This window comes from Protomyctophum bolini (assembly GCF_963924005.1).
Source record: "Protomyctophum bolini genome assembly, chromosome: 20".
NCBI classification, from domain to species: domain Eukaryota; kingdom Metazoa; phylum Chordata; class Actinopteri; order Myctophiformes; family Myctophidae; genus Protomyctophum; species Protomyctophum bolini.
In genome coordinates this window covers 27,625,973-27,646,773 of record NC_137881.1, presented here as the reverse complement: position 1 = coordinate 27,646,773, position 20,801 = coordinate 27,625,973, and the positions used below count along the sequence as shown (strand labels likewise).

The window sequence follows — 20,801 nt, the reverse complement described above, 5'->3', positions numbered from 1 at the left end:
GCCACCAAGTGGCGCGCTATGAACTTGTAGGTCTGCTATTTTTTGTTGAAAAATCGTGAAAATATTTATTTCAGAAAACATTTTGAGGTCAGGCCTAAATTGATTAATTCACCCAGGTTTATGTAAAACCACCTGAGGAACAACAACAACAACCACCAGTGCTTAATGGGCCTCATTGTGCATATGCGAGACTGCAATGCGCTCTCAGGCACAGAGTATGTAATGTGTACATACAGTACAATGCATCTGTGTGCCCATGTGTTTTCACACAGGCATGATGTGTTTTTGGCCTGGCTGTGGTTCGGGATGGCAGGCACTTAGTAAAGAGCAGCCAGTGCGAGGTGGCTTGTCGCCCGTTGTCTTGTCAACCACAACTATAGCTGTCAGGTCCGTCGTCAGTCCACTTAGCATTGCTGTGTGGAGAAGACAGTCGGGCTGAAGGAAGTGACAACGCCCTGCAGTGAATGTCCATGTGTGTGTCCTTGAGTTAGCTATATCATTAACAGCTGCGTGAAAAGCACTGGATTCTTAGCAATAGCATGATGTATTGTACTCGTTTACTCCTCAATGAATGCGTGGCCACAGAGAGTATCTGGATGAATGTGTACAATATTATCGATATATCACTGCTTCTATTGATAACATTACCTCTGCTAGTAACCTACGTCCTCTGGCTCTAGTACAACTTCTACTGCTGATGGTAATGCTGTACTAGGCTGTCGCCCCCTAGTGTCTTCTACAACTAATACACATATATGACAACATTGATCACACCTGTGAAAAATGCCATCAGACACCGGTAACACACACACATATTATTATGTTCTGGTCGTGTTCATCTCCAAGCACATTTTGGACTGAAATCTTTGAGACGCTTACAGTATTAACTGGGACACTTATTGTGCCTATAACGCCATTACAGCGCTGTTTGGCATTTCTCAACTGCCACCGTGTAGATCTCAAGCAGACCTTTATAGCCTTTGTAAACACTATATTGGCAAGACGCCTCAATACCTATGAGATGGAAATAGTCCACCCTGCCCTCCCATACACAATGGGTGAGAGATATTTTTTAATAATTTGCAGCTTGAGAGGATTAGATACATAACGAGGGGCTCTGTCGCAAAATTCCATGAAGTATGGGACCCTCTTTGCCTATGCAGAGGGAATCACTTTCCTAGTCATCCCTGACTGTCTCCGCTTCCTCTTTTGTGTGTGTGCGTGCGTGCGTGTGTGTGCGTGCGTGTGTGCGTGCGTGACTGTGTAGTCAGCAGAGACCAAGCTGACCCAAGCACGCCACACCTAATTCATCCTTCCCGCTCAAGTCACCCTGACATACTTACTGTAGGCACTGTCCTTGTCTGTCTGTCTGTCAGTTTGTCTCTCCCCTCCCTCCCTAATCCCATCTCCATCCTTCCTGTCTCATGTTCACCTTTCTTCTCCTTTGCCATCTCTCTCTGTATCTCTCTCTCTCTGTCTCTCTCTCTCTCTCTCTCTCTCGACATACCAGTAAGACGCCCTGAGGCCCTAAAGGGCGAGGTTGCGCTGAAACAACAGGTCTGGGAATGCCCATATGTGGATTATTATTATTTCTTTTTAATGCCGTTTTTTGGATCGTGTAGGGTGTGAAATGTGTGCTAATTAGTAAGGCCAGGCGGGGCCTTGGGCCAGCCCAGTTAGGGCCCAGCTGGTAGGGCCGGGCCTTAATTATCAGGCCTGTTGAGAACTCTAGTTTTCGCATGGCTGCCGGGCGCGGCTGCGCTAATGACTTTGGGGCGGGCCCGACTAGAGTTTGAATGGACGGGTATCAGTCAAAAGGGAAGACATCGAAGACACATGGAATGTCTTCATATTTGGAGATCTAAGGGTTTGATGAGGTCAGATCGACATGGTGTCAGTGAGGTCAGATGTAGAGTTTGCTGGCCGGCTCCATATATGCAGATCTATATAGGTGATGATCCAGTCTTCTCCTGCATGTATACATCCAGGGTTTGATGAGGTCAGTGTCGTGAGCTTCATATATGGAGCGTGTCACCGGGGCGTGACGGACTGACTGAAATGCAGGTTCTATTAGTAAACTGCGACCTACAATCGCAATAATAATGTGAACAAATTTGACTGTGACTGCCATTGGATTTTTTTGAATTTTCGTTTTTTCATGTCATATATGAAAGCAGGGAATCATAGCTTCAAATTGATATGTTGGTTGTTCAGTTTGACCCACCAGTTTTGGAGATATGGCTTATAGAGTAATGTCTTGCAGAAAACAGCGAGTTGAGAAAACAGTCTTGAAAGGTTCACTTCTGTGGTCTCACTCTCTAACATTACACCTACAGTAGCTACATGTTTAAGCATTTATTTCATATTTACATGTTTATTTCAGCTCTGACACTTATTTCAGACATGCTCTAGTATGTGAAGAGTCTGCCTATGCTATTAACTCATTAAAAAAAAAGAATTCTCTGGTGAAAAGCTGGAATTTGCACAATGGCAGGCTCTCAAGTCAAATCTGGTCACATATGTTCACCACTCCCCCTTGAAAACATTTAATTCCATTCTGTTTTCAAGAACAACAAGCTTTATGTTAACCCGAACACTGCTTTCTTAATAATAAAATGTCATAATAAAATATAAATATTTGCCGTCTCAATAATAAGAGAGAGTACGATCGATAAATCGCCATTGTAATATAGATTATTTTGTCCCACAGCTGTTAAATGCAAGGGTGCAAGTTGGAATCATGCATAATTAATTAGATGCCTTGTATGGACATAGTGCCAGCGCGATCCTGTCACACACACAAGTGTGTGTGTGTGTGTGTGTGTGTGTGTGTGTGTGTGTGTGTGTGTGTCCAGATGACTCACTGAATTGTGCGCGCGTGTCTTCTGATTTCTGCTGTCCTCCCTGAAAAGCAGTGCATGATGGGAGGGCTGAGTTGGCATATCTGACGCCAATCAGGCCGCAGGGCACACTTGCGCACACACACACACACGCACACACACACACACACACACACACACAACCACAAAGTTAGAGGTGCAGCAGTGTGTGTGTGTGTGTGTGTGTGTGTGTGTGCATGCGTGCGCGCTCACTGCTTGATTTATTGTCTCTAATGCATTCGTTTCTTTCGTCCACACCCTGCCACTGCAGTGTTGTCTGTCTCTCTCTCTCTCTTTACCGCTCCTCTGATGCTCTCCCTGCCCCTCTGTCTGTCTGTTGCTCTCTCTCCCCCTCCCTCTCTCCGACACTGTCTCTCTCTCCTCTCTGTGACGCTGTCTCTCCCCTCTCGTTCTCTTCCTCTCTCTCCCTTCTGCCTCTCGTTCTCTTCCTCTCTCTCTCCCCTCTGCCTCTCGTTCTCTTCCTCTCTCTCCTCTGCCTCTCGTTCTCTTCCTCTCTCTCCCCTCTGCCTCTCGTTCTCTTCCTCTCTCTCTCCCCTCTGCCTCTCGTTCTCTTCCTCTCTCTCTCTCCTCTGCCTCTCGTTCTCTTCCTCTCTCTCTCTCCCCTCTGCCTCTCGTTCTCTTCCTCTCTCTCTCCCCTCTGCCTCTCGCTCTCTTCCTCTCTCTCTCCCCTCTGCCTCTCGTTCTCTTCCTCTCTCTCCCCTCTGCCTCTCGTTCTCTTCCTCTCTCTCTCTCCTCTGCCTCTCGTTCTCTTCCTCTCTCTCTCTCCTCTGCCTCTCGTTCTCTTCCTCTCTCTCCCCTCTGCCTCTCGTTCTCTTCCTCTCTCTCTCTCCTCTGCCTCTCGTTCTCTTCCTCTCTCTCTCTCCTCTGCCTCTCGTTCTCTTCCTCTCTCTCCCCTCTGCCTCTCGTTCTCTTCCTCTCTCTCTCCCCTCTGCCTCTCGTTCTCTTCCTCTCTCTCTCCCCTCTGCCTCTCGTTCTCTTCCTCTCTCTCCCCTCTGCCTCTCGTTCTCTTCCTCTCTCTCCCCTCTGCCTCTCGTTCTCTTCCTCTCTCTCCCCTCTGCCTCTCGTTCTCTTCCTCTCTCTCGCCTCTGCCTCTCATTCTCTTCCTCTCTCTCTCTCCCCTCTGCCTCTCGTACTCTCCCCATCTCATTCGCTGCCTCTCCCCTCCCTCCCTCCCTTTCTATCTCTCACCCCACATACCTCTCTCTCTCTCTCTCTCTCGCTGTCTCTCTTTCTCGGTCTCCTGTGAATAATACATGAGCATAGAAAGCAGAGATCTGTCGTTGATGTTGCCTGTGTGAGGACCATTGGTCAAACCCTCCACCCTATAGAGGGAAACTGTGTGTGTGTGTGTGTGTGTGTGTGTGAGACGTGTGTGTGTGTGTGTGTGTTCTGTTGTTGGTATTCCTCTGCACAATGTCTTACTGTCAGTGGGACATTAGCTTCACAAATCAGTCTTGTTTTTGCCGTGGCTCTGTAGGAGGCTATATCTGCCTTTAACTGTGTGTGTGTGTGTGTGTGTGTGTGTGTGTGTGTGTGTGTGTGTGCGCGTGCGTCTTGTTTGTCAAGGCTAATCACGCAAACCGCTGGACCAATCAGTAATATTTCTCTTGTGCACGTTGCCAGTAGGCCAAATAAGTACTTTTCTCACTTATAGGTTTGATATGGGTCTCTAATTTCTTAGATCTCCAGAATCAAAAAAATACTTCTTCTGTATAGAGGTTTTTATTTAAATGTTATTATAAAAATAAATAACAAAAATGTCAATATCACAGTGTTTGAAATGCTATTGAAGACCAATCTTAATGAGTAAAGGAACAGGGTTAGCTACACTCCTACAAAGTTGGGTTTGTGGACTTTCACATCGTTGCCTGGTCACCAGCACTTTTTCAGCTCAGCTGGTTCTGATTTAGCTTTTACACTATTTTTCCAAATTCCTCACATTTAGGAGAAGAAGCTTGGCTAAGAATGTAAAGAGGCAGCTAGGGTTAGTTTAAGAACCCAGATCAATATTGGGGAAACAGTATTCTAGAATTGGTGTTATTTCAAGAGGGTCATTTCGGGAAAAAGAAACCCTTCTTGCCGTCTGTACAGTGTACAGTGTACAGACCATGCAAAATAATGGACAAAGTGATAACTCCGACATCCCATTACTCTGACTACGTGGCTTTGTGTGCATTTGTCTGGCGAGCAGCTCACATTTCATAGATCAAAATAACGTATTCAGCGAAACACACTTAACCCATTTTAGGCCTGACGTCGAAATAAATAAAAAGTCCTCTGAAAGAATATTATATAATTCAAATATTTGTGCCGCATTTTCACGATAAAAAAATAAATAGCAGACCTACAGTACAAGCTCGTAGCGCGCTACTCGGTGGCGCACTATGAGCTTGTATTTTTCAATAGCTAAAGTATACATAATGCTTAGTTAAAACACCAAAAGGGGTTCCTGCCCCGAGAATGGGTTGATGTTGCAGAATCTCATAACCACTTTTGGATCCTTTTCTGTTTAAAAAATCCTCAGACATGAGACAGTTTGAAACAATGGTTTGCCCTTTTTATCCAAATCAAGGATATGTGCGTGCTGATGAGTGGCCTCACTTATATGTTGAATTAGTTCTAGAGTAGACTTTTAACTAAATATAAATAGCCTTGGGAACCGTAGCCGTATAGGCCAAGAGCCAGGCTTTTCAAGTATAGTGCATGAATTGAGATGCTAGCAGTCAATTCAGAGAATTATGGGAGAAAGTTAAATGTGTCTCACATGTATACAGTAAGTAGTACAGCTGGTTCAGCTTTAAGCACAGTAGCGAGATATTCAAAGGATGAGAACTTATTCAGGTCAACCTTTGTACAGCTGAATGTTTCTGAGTAGCATCTGTAGCAATCCTTTTTCCGTTACAGTTACAAAATCTATATTCTTGTAAGACATGCTTAATATACTGTATGTTTCGCAGTCGCACTACGACTACGATTCATGTCATACTTAATGTTTCGCAAAACGATTCATGTCATACTTAATGTTTCGCAAAACGATTCATGTCATACTTAATGTTTCGCAAAACGATTCATGTCATACTTAATGTTTCGCAAAACGATTCATGTCATACTTAATGTTTCGCACTGCGATTCATGTCATACTTAATGTTTCGCAAAACGATTCATGTCATACTTAATGTTTCGCACTGCGATTCATGTCGGTTTCGGTTAAGTGCATGAAATCAAGCGTCTGAATCTTATCTATGAGATCATTAATAAATAAAAAAGGTTTGCTAGAGAGATCTAACAGAGCTAAGTTTACATATTTTATTTGTTCAAGATAAATAAAGATCAAAGCTAAAGCTCTGTCTAAATCAGATGGTGGCTGTCAAAGAATACGTCTAGAGATACCAAGTTTATATGAGTTGCAGTACAAGTTGAATGCATGTTTAGTCTTAAATTGCTCACAACAAGAATGGGAGGGATTATAAGCACTGAAATAAGATTTCTTGGTGATAGCGAGAGCCAGCAAGACTTGACCTGGGTCCGAGCTTATTGTAAAGATTTCTACAGGGACCCTGACAATGTCCGTTATGCCAACAGGTTTTTTAGAACTGTTATCAGCAATCATGGTGCTATAGATTATTGGGGATATAAGTTGTCATGTTTTCTGTGGAGAAATATATATGCGGGACATGGGCGCCGGGCAGTAGGTGTTTTTTGGGAGGTGCAGGGCTTCTGGGATGGGGAGGGGGGGGGCGGTGTCATTATGATAATAATCATGGCGCCATGTCCTTCATGGAGATGGTACTGTTTCTGATGTTGTGTCTTCATGGTGGTTGTTGTCCTGTGTGTGTGTGTGTGGGTGGGTCAGTGGGTGCACATCCACCTGTGTATCGTGTGTGTGTGTATCATGTGTGTTTGTTGGGATACAGACTGAGCTGTGTATGTGTGTGAGTGCATGTGGTTTGTGTGTGTGATTTTTTTTGTTTGTCTGTCCGTCAATGAAGGTCTTAAATTCCTCAGTGGGTCGATACAGGGTGGGGGGGGCCGGGCTGGCATCGAGCTGCTCCTATTCTAACCCATTCTGACCTGAGATCAGATTCTAAAGATGTCTTCTACATCCTGACAGTTTTCCATTCTGACCTGAGATCAGATTCTAAAAATGTCTTCTACGTCCTGACAGTTTTCATTCTGACCTGAGATCAGATTCTAAAAATGTCTTCTACATCCTGACAGTTTTCTGAAAAAGCTATGTTTCCGTGTCAGTCACTCTTCGATTTTTCAAAAATAGCAGACCTACAAGCTCACTATGAGCTTGTAGATCTGCTATTTTTCAATAGCTGAAGCATAGCATAATGCTCACGCCAAAAGCGGTTTCCGCCCAAAATGGGCTAAGCCACGTGTCTGAGAGGACTCAATGGACCAATAGATTGACCGGGGTCTCATGATGCCTCCTGATCATCGCCCCGGCTCTGGGAGAACAGTCACGCTGCTTATACCGCCTGCTCTGGGGCCAGACAAAATAATAATGTCAATAACCCGAAAACTTTCTCAGGCCCTGATGTATATTTAGTTGTTGCTTATACCATCAATAGCTGATGTACAAGCTCATATACAACGCGCCACATCGTGTGACATACTGTGGGGGCTTGTATAGATCACAATTACAAAGCAGTGGCTCCCAAACTTTGTATATAGCCCGCCGTGACCCAAAAGAGTAATTAGATGTTTGCCCCCGGGGGGACCCAAACTATAGTGAATGTATAGCAGATCTACAGGCTTGTAGATCGGCTATTTTCACTACTTCTTACACATTTGTTTTCTAATTTATGGAATTTCTTAGATTTGTCTTTTATTTATTCGTGAAATTACTTTGAAAAAAAAAAGAAAAAAAATCTTTGAATTTGTTTCAAATTCATAATTTGGGATTCTTTTTTTGATATTCTTTTTACTCGATTAACAAAATGTAGGAAACCAAAAATAAACCCAGTGTTTGAGAACCAGTAACTTACCGCATACCTAGTATAAATCTTAGACAAAAGGGAAATATAGACACACATCTATTTTACTGTACAGACAGTGTTTGGAGGTGCTAGAAGTCTCATTTTACAGCCTCAGATTACATAGAGCAATTTTTTTTGATGTCACTTGCTATGGCCCTTTGTTCCAAATGTGTTAATTAATTTAACACATTAAATTTAATTTAGTGGAAACATGGGGGGGGGGGGGGGGGGGGGGGGGAAATATCCCATGAGTCACCATGGAAACAACGTGTGTGTGTGTGTGTGTGTGTGTGTGTGTGTGTGTGTGTGTGTGCGCGCGCGCGCGCGTGTGTGACAGAGTTCAGCCTTGAAGCAGTGGGTATGTCTCTGCACTGCTTTGAAGCTGAAATGAAGCTCTGGGAGAAATGTCCAGAGGTGACCTTCACTGCATGGTGTGTTCAAGTGTGTGTGTGTGAGCTAGTACTCTCAAAGTGAAAGCCTAGCCCGCAAGTGTACGTCACTGTGGGACAAGCGGTTAGAGCACTATTCAGTCCTATACAACGTTGACACAGATGCATACTCGCTCACATGCATGCACGCACGCGCGCGCACACACACACACACACACACACATGAAGAAACCTGATACATCTGCACAGATTCCTCGGCGAAGTGCCCGGTGCAGTAAAAAAAAAAAAGCCAAAAGGCTGACATGGTGCTCTCAATTGTCTGCTGAAATCAAAACAACCTTGTGTTTTCTTTTTAGACTAGAGTTTCCATGAACAAATAGCTGAAGAGGTGGAATGGATTTGTATCTCTGTGTCTTTCTCATGCTTCCACTGGAATGCACAGACACACCTACTGTACACGTACTGTACATGCATTGCTCACCATATCTCGCCTTTCATCGTGGCATTTATTTGGTTTGTTTGTCCGAGCTGCTTGTCCAAAACACAGTTTTAAAATGATTGACTATCTAAGGCGCCTGTATAGTTGGGTGACGTCACTCCAGACAAGCATTGACGTGATCAAATCCATATAGCTGTTTAAGAACTGTACTCTGTATAGAGCGTCGCAGTCCCGCCCCCCTCGAGAGACCCCCCTTCATTTTCCTCATAGACTTTTCAGATTGAGAAATAATGTATTTAAAGACGTTTACGCTACGGACAAAGCCAACTCTTGCCGTGACAAATCATGACAATAATAAACACAATGTTTTGGGCCAAAAAACGGCAGGTTGTTGTTTTTCTTCATTGTAATTATTTGTTTGGTCCAAAACAATTGTGTTTGCTGTCATGATTTGTCACTCACGACTCGAGTTGGCTCCGTACGACGCTTAAAAGGTCTTCAAATAAATACTTTCTGAAATGCACAGGGATTCATTTCCTGGGCCTGGCGTCGTCATGAAAGGGGGCGGGACTGCGGCGCTCTATAGGTCATGCCTTAGCTCAACTTATCGCGTCTTCCGTCTACAGAACACACCGTGGCTATGTTCAGGCTTTTTGCTTACGCTATATTATTTCCTCCAATTTCAGAACTTCCAAGCACTGCCGAGGCAGCCGGTCCAGATCACCCAGAAGCAGTACATCCACGGTAACTCCTCTTGTTAAACGCACGCACGCACGCACACACACACACACACACACACACACACACACGTGCACACTAGGGCTTATTAGTCCAATAGTTTGTGTTTTTCGCTCCAAACACACAGACATCATATTGACACTGATGTCATATTGACTTCCAAATTAGTTTTTTTTTGCCTCTCCGTTTTACAAAGAATATGCCAAATATAAAATGAAAAAAAGATGTTTGGCAATGGTGGTCCAGGGGTTTGCAAGATCAACACCACACACACACACACACACACACACAGATCCTATTCTTTTCACCGTTTTTGGCTGGGGGTCAAATGCTGGACCCCCAAAATAATTTGGCGACCCCTTTGAGGGGTCGCGACCCACGGGTTGAGAACCCCGTGTTCTAGCGGACGCACCTCCTAGGAGCCACTCTGTAAAAATGTGCAAAATTGCTAAGCAACAACAGTCATGCTCCGCGTAATTTGGACAGGGTTGTCTGCTAAAATGTACCGGTAGTGCTACTTGTACTGCATGGTCCTGAGTGAGTGCTGCCTATAATCAGTAAGCCAAAAAGAATAGATCTACATTAACAACACGTCGCATCATGATGCATTGTTAGCTTGTAGATCTATTATTTTTGTCATACGCTTGAGTATAAATGTTTACAAGCAGCGCAACCCGTTAATGAGCCTTGTACTCCAGTGTGCTATACACTCTGGGAATCTGGGATATGTGATGTAACAAATACGTAGTATGGTATGGAATGAGTCTCGTGCATGTGTAACATTCTGGTATACCACACATTGGTAAGAGCCTCATTATTGCACCGTATGATTGCTCCATGGCAAAATATTGTGGAAAATGTAATGGAAAGGTTTTGAAAATCCATTGGTAAATACTGTTAGGGGCTATAAATCCTTGAGCCAAATATGTCTATAGCAGTCCAACATTTTCCTCCGATAAAGATAACATCCTGCCTGTATAAAGGCTTTTTGATTGATTGATTTGAACAGTTTGCAGAATTACAGTACATTTCAAGCACAGACTCGATACAAAGACTGTTAACTGTGAGTGGACGACCCAATTAAGCATTACACTTGTTTACAAGAGGGTCCACCATGTTCAATTCATCAAAACATTTAGAGACGTACAAATAGACACTTCTATATAGTTAAAGGCTGTAACGCTTCTGTGCGCTTTTGCTTTGGCGCAAGTAGTTTCAGCGGTTCCACATGCCTCTAATGACCGGACTGACAATCAGTGAAATGACCCAGAGTTGTCCTCTGTATAAAGTGTGACACAGTAAATCACAGGTGAGACGACGGTGAAAGGAAATCCACATGATCTCGGGGCGGGTTCTGGCATTCCACAGTCTGTTTAGCAAATGATCAGTGGAACACAGGACAGCACGGCACAGTGTGCTGTTCAACCACGCCGCTAATCCTCGATCGGCAGATACGGAGGGAATGTGAGCAGCATTTCAGGCTCTGTTGTAATTCATTAGTACTGGGTTTCAACACACTCTATTTGCCCTTTTTTTTGTGGGGCAGTCAGAAACATGTTCTTTCAAATAGGGAAAGGTTGTGGAATGTGCTGCCGAACGGAGAATGGATCTTAAGTGTCCTCCGAACCCAGCAGGTCTCCCACGCGAGCGCCAAACATTTCTATTGCTAAGAAACTGTTTGGGCTGGGGAGATATTGAGCTTTGGGCTTCGTTCAATACGGCTTGTCAAGTCAACTATTAGGAGAGGTCCTACCCGCCCCCCACCACATGATCTAAATGTCTCAATAGAAGGGCAGAGTAGACCACCTCCAACCACCCTATAGTTGTAGTAGTTATATTAACATTCTTTATACAGATTTGTTAAAATTAGGTTGTTGTTTTTTTAGATCCCCTTCAAGAGAAGGTCAGCTATCGGGGAAACTACTTGTTCGGCGTTAATACATTTATCACTAGCGGGGTAGTAAGGCTCACCTAGCTGGTCTTCCAGAAAAAGCAATCGGTCAAGTACAAATGATACAGAATGCTGCAGCATGAGTCTTCACCAAGGGTGAACTAAGGGCACACCCTAGTCTTAAATCATTGCACTCATAACCTACACCATAGATCTTTGAGTTCCTCTTGAACCAATCTCTTGGTCAGGACAAAGAGACATGGAGTGGCATTCTTTTATTTATTTAAAAAGGAAAGAAAAATAATGACAGATGTAGTCACTACGACCACACATGTACCAAGAAACTAGCTAGCCTAGCCACCGAGTTTGCTAGCGCTCTGGGAGAACAGAGCAGCTGAATTATTTGTTTTGATTAGGTGGTGAATGGTGCTGGTTTGATCCACGGCTAGAAGCCGTTTCAACCAATCAGATTGCTTCCTCGAAACGACCTGTGATTAACAGCATCAGACTTACGACACAAATTACCAGTTCACAGGATTTATATGAGCCTGGTTATCTATTTTATTCCCCCCCCCCCCCACACTACATTTTGCTTGTCTGCCATTCTGTCATTTGCAGTTATACGCGGCAAAGGCGCCACTTGCACCCCTTGTGTCAGACAAGGCGATGTATTGTTGACTCCGCGCCCCTCTGCGTATCTCTTTCACATGCTGATATAGTTGTATTGACTTGACACAGAGCATTGTCACTGTCAATGGCTGTAATGGGATATATAAATGATATATGATATATTATGTTATCATCTCCATCGCTGGCCCAGCCATCCCAACCAGCACACGACTGCGTTGTTGATGTGTCAGACATAACCCTGGCACTATGGTGGCTCGCCAGGCTGAGAGGAAAGGTTTTTATTATTATTATTATTAATATTAGTGTTTAGGTATACTATTCTCCCCTTGTAGAATCACTGCCTGTTTGACCTTCAACTGTGTTGCTGCAGTGTACGATAAAAAACACCTTTCACCACAAAGCTGAAAACAAGACAGGGCCTAATTAATACTAATTAGTAGGGTTCCCTTGCGGCTCTTTGACTTTATGCCGTCTATGGCTTATCTACAGGTAGGCTATATTATGATGTATGACTTCATATTTGGGCAAGGTTTCAGCCTGACCACATTTCACTGCCATTATTGTGGGGCGGCGGTGGCTCAGGGTTCCCAGTTTGAACCCGGGGCTCCCCCAGAGTTAGTGTCGGAAGTGCCCTTGAGCAAGACTCTGAAGTTCAGTTGTACAATTGTAATGTACATATATTGTGCATTACATTCAGGGGGTTCAGAGTCTGAACCCCCTGAATGTAATGCACAATATATGTACAATTGTACAATTATTAAAGTTAATGAATGTTCACTTTTTTGAATGAAAAAAGAAAAACGAATCTTAATTCATTAAAAATGTCATGGCTTCCCTGTGCAGTCAGTAAGTACTTGGACGGCCTAAGCCAGAGACTGGACTGGATATCGTGACCTTTGAGAACGCTTTGAGAAAATGCTCTTGCTTGACAGCGCTGAACAACAACACTTTGAGAAAATACTCAGCGCTGCAGAAAAATGACAAACCGGCAAAACAGTGACCCTGAACCTGACAGTCTTCTGCTTCTATACTGACAGTACTGCTATAGACAGTAAAATCCTTAAAAGTCGCATGGCACGTCTGTTGTGTCGCATTATGATATTTCACTTAATATGTGAACTTCATATATTATGTGTAAGAATGTACTACTACTGCTTTTGAGATATTTAACTTTAATTTGATAATGGCTTTAATCGAGCTGAAACCTCTCCCAGATTTGGAGTCATACGTCATAGATGTCTTAAGAGTAGAATTGTCGACTGTCAACAATAGATTATACCGACGTCATAGGCTGGGCCTACATGAAATCCGAGATCCACAATGATTTGCTTTTATGTCGGGAGCTCGGCCAGTTCGCGAAACCACCACGGTGGAGCAAAGCCCTGCACTGCTGTCTGTCCTGGTCATAACGAGTGTGTTTGGGCACAGGAACAGGGAGGTGGGAGCTATACGGGAGGCAGTGTAGGTCACAAACGCGTTTGTGTTGTGCTGTGCTATACTTCCAGCCCATGAACCCTGCCTCCCCTGTTCCTCTGTCCCTGTGTGGCACACACACACACACACACTCACTCGTTATGTCCAGGAGGACAGCACCTGCCCGGCTTTTGGGAGCTGGGAGCTCTCATTGCAACTATAATAAAGTATACTATAGCCAGCCCAGCACAACATAACTTGTAGAGTCTACAAGTTATGTTGTGCTGGGCTGGCTATAGTACATGTAGACCAATCACATTGGCCCGTAGTGGCGAGTCTTGGTGACCACCGTTTCAGGTGGTGAGTAAAAACAGAGAGAAGGGCCGGGGGAGAGCGGTGGTCTTGTCTTCACCGCGGCTCAGGGACGTCATGTTGTAGTTTCCGGTGATATAGCGGTTGCTGGTCACCTCATAGGCCTCTATACCCTCTGGATGGATTTTCAAGTAGGACACGATACTTTTCACTCGCCGCCCACATCACCACCACCAGGGGTTCAGCACACAAGGTTAGCCATAGATCATGCCCCCCCCCATATGGAGCTGACGTCGATTTGGTTCATGGTTTACAAGTGACCCCTTGAACAGAACAGTCTCCATGGCCACTAAAACACTTTAGCCCCGTTACTCTTGCTGACCTTGACTACCAGGAGACCTACCAGGACCATTATGGAATCAGCCTCGTGTGTTGGCTAGCCATATTACCATAGCGTCGATGGGACTAGTGTGGCGGGAGGTCATTATTTCTCTCGTATTTTTTTACTCTGCGGTCAGCACTTAGAGGAATGAATAATGTCTGACCGACTGATTGGGATTGCTGTATGAATAATGTCTGACTCACTCGTTCTGATTAGTATTAACCTCTGGTAATCCTAATGTAACTCCTCGTTGAGTCACATGGTAAATGGGAGCACTCTATTACGCCCCATAAACACTTCAACCCTGCCTATATACTTTGACTGGCTGCCCCGAAGGGCTCTTTACTTGGCCCGGCTCATTTTCTCCCTCTAGTTTTCTGAAAAAGCTATGTTTCTATGTCAGCGGTTCTTTGATTTTTCAAAAATAGCAGACCTACAAGCTCGTAGCGCGCCACTCGGTGGCGCGCTACGAGTTTGTAGGTCTGCTATTTTTCGATAGCTAAAGCATAACATAATGCTAACACCGAAAATGGTTCCCGCCCCCAAAATGGGCTAGTCGACACCAAATCTCTTCACCGGAAATAGTCAATGTATGAACTCAGAATGCGACATGTTTGAGCTGGTAGATATGCTATTTTCGACCACGTGTTCGCCTATTATCTAATTCCCAGAATGTGGACTCTAGGGTTCATATGGTTAAGTAGACTACTCTCTCTCTCTCTCTCTCTCTCTCGCTCTCACCTCTCCATCTCATTTTTTCTTCTTGTGTTCTCTTGTCTCTTCCTCCTCACTCTCCCTCTCCCCTGCTCTCTCTCTTTTACGCACTCTCACAAACACAGGATATTAAAAGTTAATTATTCTTTACTTGCTCACATAAACACAGGATATTAAAAGTTAATCGTGTATTTATACAGTACGTGCCGCAATATAGTTATACATGTACATACTGTAAGTTGTGTGGTGTGAGATGTCCGACGACCGACGAAGACATTTGAGGTTGAAATGTTGCACCGTTAACTCACTTTGGGAGAGGGAAAAGAAAACGGCGTGAAAAAGGTTTATTATGGGAATAAAAGAAATACATTTGGTAACTTAAAAGAGGCTTTACAAAAACAATAACTAACTGAAATGTTAGATATCTAATATAAATTAAAATCATAGTGAAATGGCCTTAGTGGAAAAATTGGGTACAGCTCATTTGGATCTTTTATTCTCAAACCCTTAGATCTCCATATATTGAGCTGACCTGTTCTGATATTCCATATGTTGATCCTTCCCCATCCATCCTTCCTCTTCGATGTCTCCCTTTTGACTGATACCTGTACATTTAAACTCAAGGTGGGCCTGCCCCAAAGTTATTAGTGCAGCCGTGCCCGTTAGCCGGCGAAAACTAGAGTTCTCAACAGGCCCGAAAATTCAGAACTTACCCCCCATTCCAAAGCGCCAGCGCTCGCCCAGCAGTCTGCTGTCACCCAGGCGGATACTGTATGTTGATCTGAGCGCCAGCGGCGAGGTCGCTTCTCGGCCTCAGGCGTCTTACTGGTTTTATACAGTATGTATTTTACAGAAAACGTTGTCTGTTCATTTTTAATCTGGCCCCCGACAAGTACCCCATATGAAAAACTAACACAGAAACCAAACTAAACTAATCCTTTTCATGAAATATATACAAAACTAAACTACTGTAGCAAACCCACTTTAAATTCTAAAACTAAACTCGAAATGAAATAGAAATAAAAACTATTGAAACATTCTAAACTATAATAACCTTGGTGCTGATATACTCTCTTCTTACTGCCCTCACTCTGACATTATTTTTACAAGGTCCATTTTGATTATTTTTCACCCCAGGCCTAGAAGAGAGAGAGTGACAGGACACGGAACACTTTATGACAAAGCAAGTTGTGAGTCGTGACATGAATGATACCAGGGGCATTGTTGTGAAAGCTAGCTAGAAGCAGGGCTGGACTGGCCACAGGTCGTACCGGGCATATTATTCCCGGTGTTTGTTTGTTTTTTGACAGGCAGGCAGGCCAATAGGCGGCAGGCCATCAGGAAAGGTCCGGGCGTCCTGCCATTCTGCCAGTGCCATCATGATAATTTCACTGTACCCGTATCAGTGAGTGACAAATAAACCCTCTACAAAGGGTTGTGTAGTTAGTTATTAGTATTAGGGCTTGTTTGTTTGTGTGTGCCCTCGACGGAGTGGGCGGTAGAGTTTCTGCTATCTGCGCGCTGGTTGTGGTGGGTCAAATTCACGCGAAAATGACTGGGCCGAAATTTTGTCCCAGTCCAGCCCCTGGCTAGAAGTTGCCTTTATAGTTTCTTGTGTAATTTTAGTGTATAATAATTTTAACGTTATCATTTAAGATGCACTGCATGAATACAGCATGCCTGAAGTTACATCTACATGTACTACTACTTCACATATATATGTTTTTGTGTTGCATCGAGGTGTTCCTCAGAGCTCTGTGTTTTGGTCCCCTCAGGAAAGCAGCCGGAGGTCGTGAGCGTACATCCCCGGGCCATGTTCATCCCTCAGGACGGAAGGACTTTCCTAGCTGCAGGTAAGCGTCAATGAACACATGACGGGAAAGGATTTTTTTTGGGGGGTGGTTCATTTTGGGGGCTCAGCGGAATTGCCCATAATCGTTCATAGTTTATGTTGTTTGTCCTAATGCCTGCTGAAGCTCAAATTCCTTATGAGAGGCTAGTAATAATATAGGTTATGTTTTAGAATTTATATATAAAAAATACTCAAAACAAAGGTTGCACAACCCAGGCTTCAAGTCAATTATAGACAAAATACATGTCCTTACTTATTTTATTTTCCACACACACCAATAAACTTGACGCTTACAGTATGTGTTTTGGCCGAGAGCCTTCATCGGAGCATTTCCAATATCTTCGGCCAAAAACTAGGATTGCTCTAGGAATGTATAAACATTAAGTTTAGTGGTGTGTGTCAATTAGTGGTGTATGCCCAATGTGCCAAATAAAATACAGTAAGTGGAAATGTGAGTATTTTGTCCTCTATTGACTTGAAGTTTGGGTTGTGCTGCAATTTGAGTAATGCAGTACGTATGTGCGCTGATAGAGTTGTCAGGGACTTGCATAACCAGGGGTTAGTTCAGGGACACCAGAGGGATGAGAAATTACTTGATGCATACGTTGGCACTCGGTCATAAACCACTGAAAAGACCACATGACCGAGATCTCCAATAACAGCAGTGCATGTGTAGAACGTAGCGAAATGTTCAAGCCGTAGCCAAGAATGCCACATTCGATTTGCCACACTCAATTTTTGTTCTCTCCCACACAATAGTTAGTATCCTATATCATAAAATTACTACAAGTCTTTTGCGACCGTAGGTCGCAGATTACTATGAAAACCTGCAAAACCTGTCAGTCCATTTGTCCATCCCACCACCATATATGGCGGTTGGCCGTCAGTCCGTCACGCCTTGTGACATGTCACGCCACCATATATGGCCATCAGTCCGTCAGGCCTCATGACACGCTCCATATATGGCCGTCTCCCGGCATACACATGAAGATCACAACACTGACCTCATCAAACCCTGGATAGCCATGCATCGAGAAGACATCACCACCTAGATCTGCATATATGTTCTGACGTTCCATAAGTTGATCTGACCTCGTCACAAACCCTGTATACTCAAAGACACTTCCCCCGCTGCCACCCTTAGACCTCCATATATGGAGCTGACCTGTTCTGACATTACATGTTGATCTGACCTCGTCAAACCCTGTACATTCAAGACACGACACTCCATGTATATGGCCAGTACAGAATAGATTACAGAATTCATTCCATATGTTGATCCGATGCCAAAGTGCCCGTGCTCGACCCAGCAGTCTGCCGTCCCCCGGGCGGATGCGTGTGCGCTTCTCGCCCTCAGGGCATCTTACTGGTAATAGTGCAGACAGCTCCTGCTTCCACCGAAATACTGTACTGTACACATGGGGCATACGTGTACATACATTAGGAGGCACAGATTGCCACTGCCATACGGCAGCCACGTTCCCATGAACAGCAAAGCCAATGTGGTATCTACGGGTATACAGTGAGTAACCATGTACTGTATCTATGGTACACGGTGTGTACCACACCGCCGCAGATACATTAAGCAGAGTTCAGAGCAGCTCACCTCGACTCCCAAGACGCCATTATTACCCTATATATCCTCCTAGTAGACGGGGCTCGGCTCTCTGCTTTAGCGTGCTGCTGAGCACTTCCTAGAAGACCCCCATCAATCAACTTGCACTGAGCCCACCACAGACGAGTTGGAGTCTCAGAAGTGCCGGTCTAAGTTCAGCTCTTTAAATCTTTCATCCCTTTTATAAGTCACTGCTTAGTCTTCATATAGTCTGTCTGTAAAACGTCACTTCCACCGCTGTGAGTGGTACTCTGTAAAATACAGGGTGTTCATTCAACTTCATTCATTTTTACACTCTCAGAGTTCAATGAACACTCTGGTTTTGACGTGTCGTTACTTATGTTCAAAGTGCCAAGGCCCCTTGATATTCTTTTTGATTGATTGATTGATTGATTGAATACTTTAACAAAGAGATGTGATGTCACGATGCGTGACCATATATGGATACGGAGGCGTGGGGGTGACGGACTAACGGATTGACGGGAAATGCAACTTTTCATAGTAAATGCGACCTGTGTTCACAATAAAAGCAAAAGAATACTAATAATAATCTAAAACAAATAAAATAAACCCCCCCCAGGGGCTGAATTTTGCCCGTGGGCCACCAGTTGAAACTCACTGCTCTAACCTCTCCACCTGCAGCTATTCCATGTCCTATTGTAACATTTTGTAACGGATCTCTTAACCACTTAAACCCCATCGCCCGGGATCTCCCAGGGGTGCACAATCGCCCCCCACTCCTTTTGTCTCTGCCGGAAATACAGCGTTTTTTCAAATATCCACTGAATGTTTTTGTAGAATGTCTGCTTACATGTCTAGCTCCATCTATTTCTGGACAGATCCATACAAGGATTCCTGGTAGTGTTTTTATCTGGAACACCTTCCTTTTTTTTCTGTGGAGCGGCCCTTACAGAAAACACTGTGTGTGTGTGTGTGTGTGCGCGTGCACACACGCGCACGCACACACACACACACACACACGCACACACACACGCACACGCACACGCACACGCACACGCACGCGCACACACACGCGCACACACACACACACACACACACACACATACATGAGATACGCACACGTACATGTCTAACACAGGATTCTCTCTTCTCACATCCATGTTCTATCACTCTTATTACCGTGTCTTTATGACACACACACACACACACACACACACACACACACAGAGAGGCTGCAGTCAGCAGAATGTGTCAGAGGCTGCCAGCCCTGCTGAAGACTGAAGAGAAACGTGATCCGTCTCATAAAACATTGATGGGAGGATATTTTTAGCAACTTCCTTTTTCACCTCATCACAACCGAAATCCAGCTCCACTTGTCCAACCCCTATCTTCTCCGTCCATCATACACCTGGCACACAACATGCGTGATACACTACCTACTGTATGTGATACATACGGTCTGATATCTTGATGACTGATACTGTTATGCTGCTGATATAGTTTAGATTTTAATATTGATTTTATTTACGTGGTTTAGTTTTAAGAACACTGACCACCTTGAGGTTTGAATACTTGAGGTTTAATGTCTAATTTGAGACCGTAGCTGTTGTGTAATTTTACGGGCCTTTACTCTGTGATTGGTATTGTTGACAATAAAGTCAAAACTTGAACATTCAACACTCACACACAAAACAAGTTTTGGTAGGCAGTTATGGTGTAAATACATAGTGGTCAAGCTCGACACTGCACAACAAAAGCTTTGTTATGAATACTGTGACCGGTCTAAAACGTGATTTGTCACGCATCACTTTCCCCTCGGGTTGAGCCAAGGCAAGAGCAGGATTCTATTAGATGTTTCATCCACACTCTGCCCCAAGTCAAAACAATCTGTGGTTGGTTTATCAGTGGTGTGATGGAAAAGTCCCCTTTTCCCTCATCCATTTTGCCTTGATTCTGTTCAGTTTAACCCATTTAGGCCTGACGTAAAAAAACAAGATCTGTAGATCTGCTATTTTTCAATAGCTAAAGTATTACACGATGCTTAGTTAGTACAGTACGTCAAGACAAGGGGTATTATAAAGGCTGTGACACACCAAGCCGCCGATAAGCGCCTAGGGGAGAAAATAGGTTGTAGATAGAATGTGGCAATGTGCCGTATGTTTTATTATTATTATTGAATACTTTATTAGTCAGAAATGTACAGCACACATGGCGGTGTGCACACCGGCATGAATGCACTGAGGACTCTCTCAATGCATCACAATGCAACATGTTTTGGAATTCTGGGAAATATTTGGACATTTTTCCATTGATATTTTTTATTAGAAGTTAGGCATCAGTATACAGTGTCATTTCAATCACATCATATATACAATATTGTTATTTAGATATACATGGAATGTTTGTTTTATAACAAATTGCCTTGCATTCCCTTACATTTTCAACTTTTTAAACCCACACAAACGAACACAACAGACAGCAGAAAGTAATACAATAGAAAGTGCAAAAAGACGTGCTCAAAGCAGGGACACCTGGTTGATGAAGACCTTGTCGGTCTCTTCTGGGATCGATGTGTTTGTT

At 43.9% G+C, this 20,801-nt stretch overlaps 1 protein-coding gene across 1 annotated transcript in view; it reads left to right on the top strand.

The window, feature by feature from the left end:
* poln (polymerase (DNA directed) nu) overlaps positions 1 to 20,801 on the top strand; it is a gene marked incomplete at both ends in the record, with an annotated part of 62,858 nt that overhangs the window by 21,277 nt on the left and 20,780 nt on the right. Inside the window, 2 exons of the mRNA XM_080792309.1 lie at positions 9,400 to 9,457; positions 16,569 to 16,646. Of these exons, the coding sequence (XP_080648435.1) occupies positions 9,400 to 9,457; positions 16,569 to 16,646 (136 nt within the window). The remainder of the gene's footprint in view (positions 1 to 9,399; positions 9,458 to 16,568; positions 16,647 to 20,801) is intronic.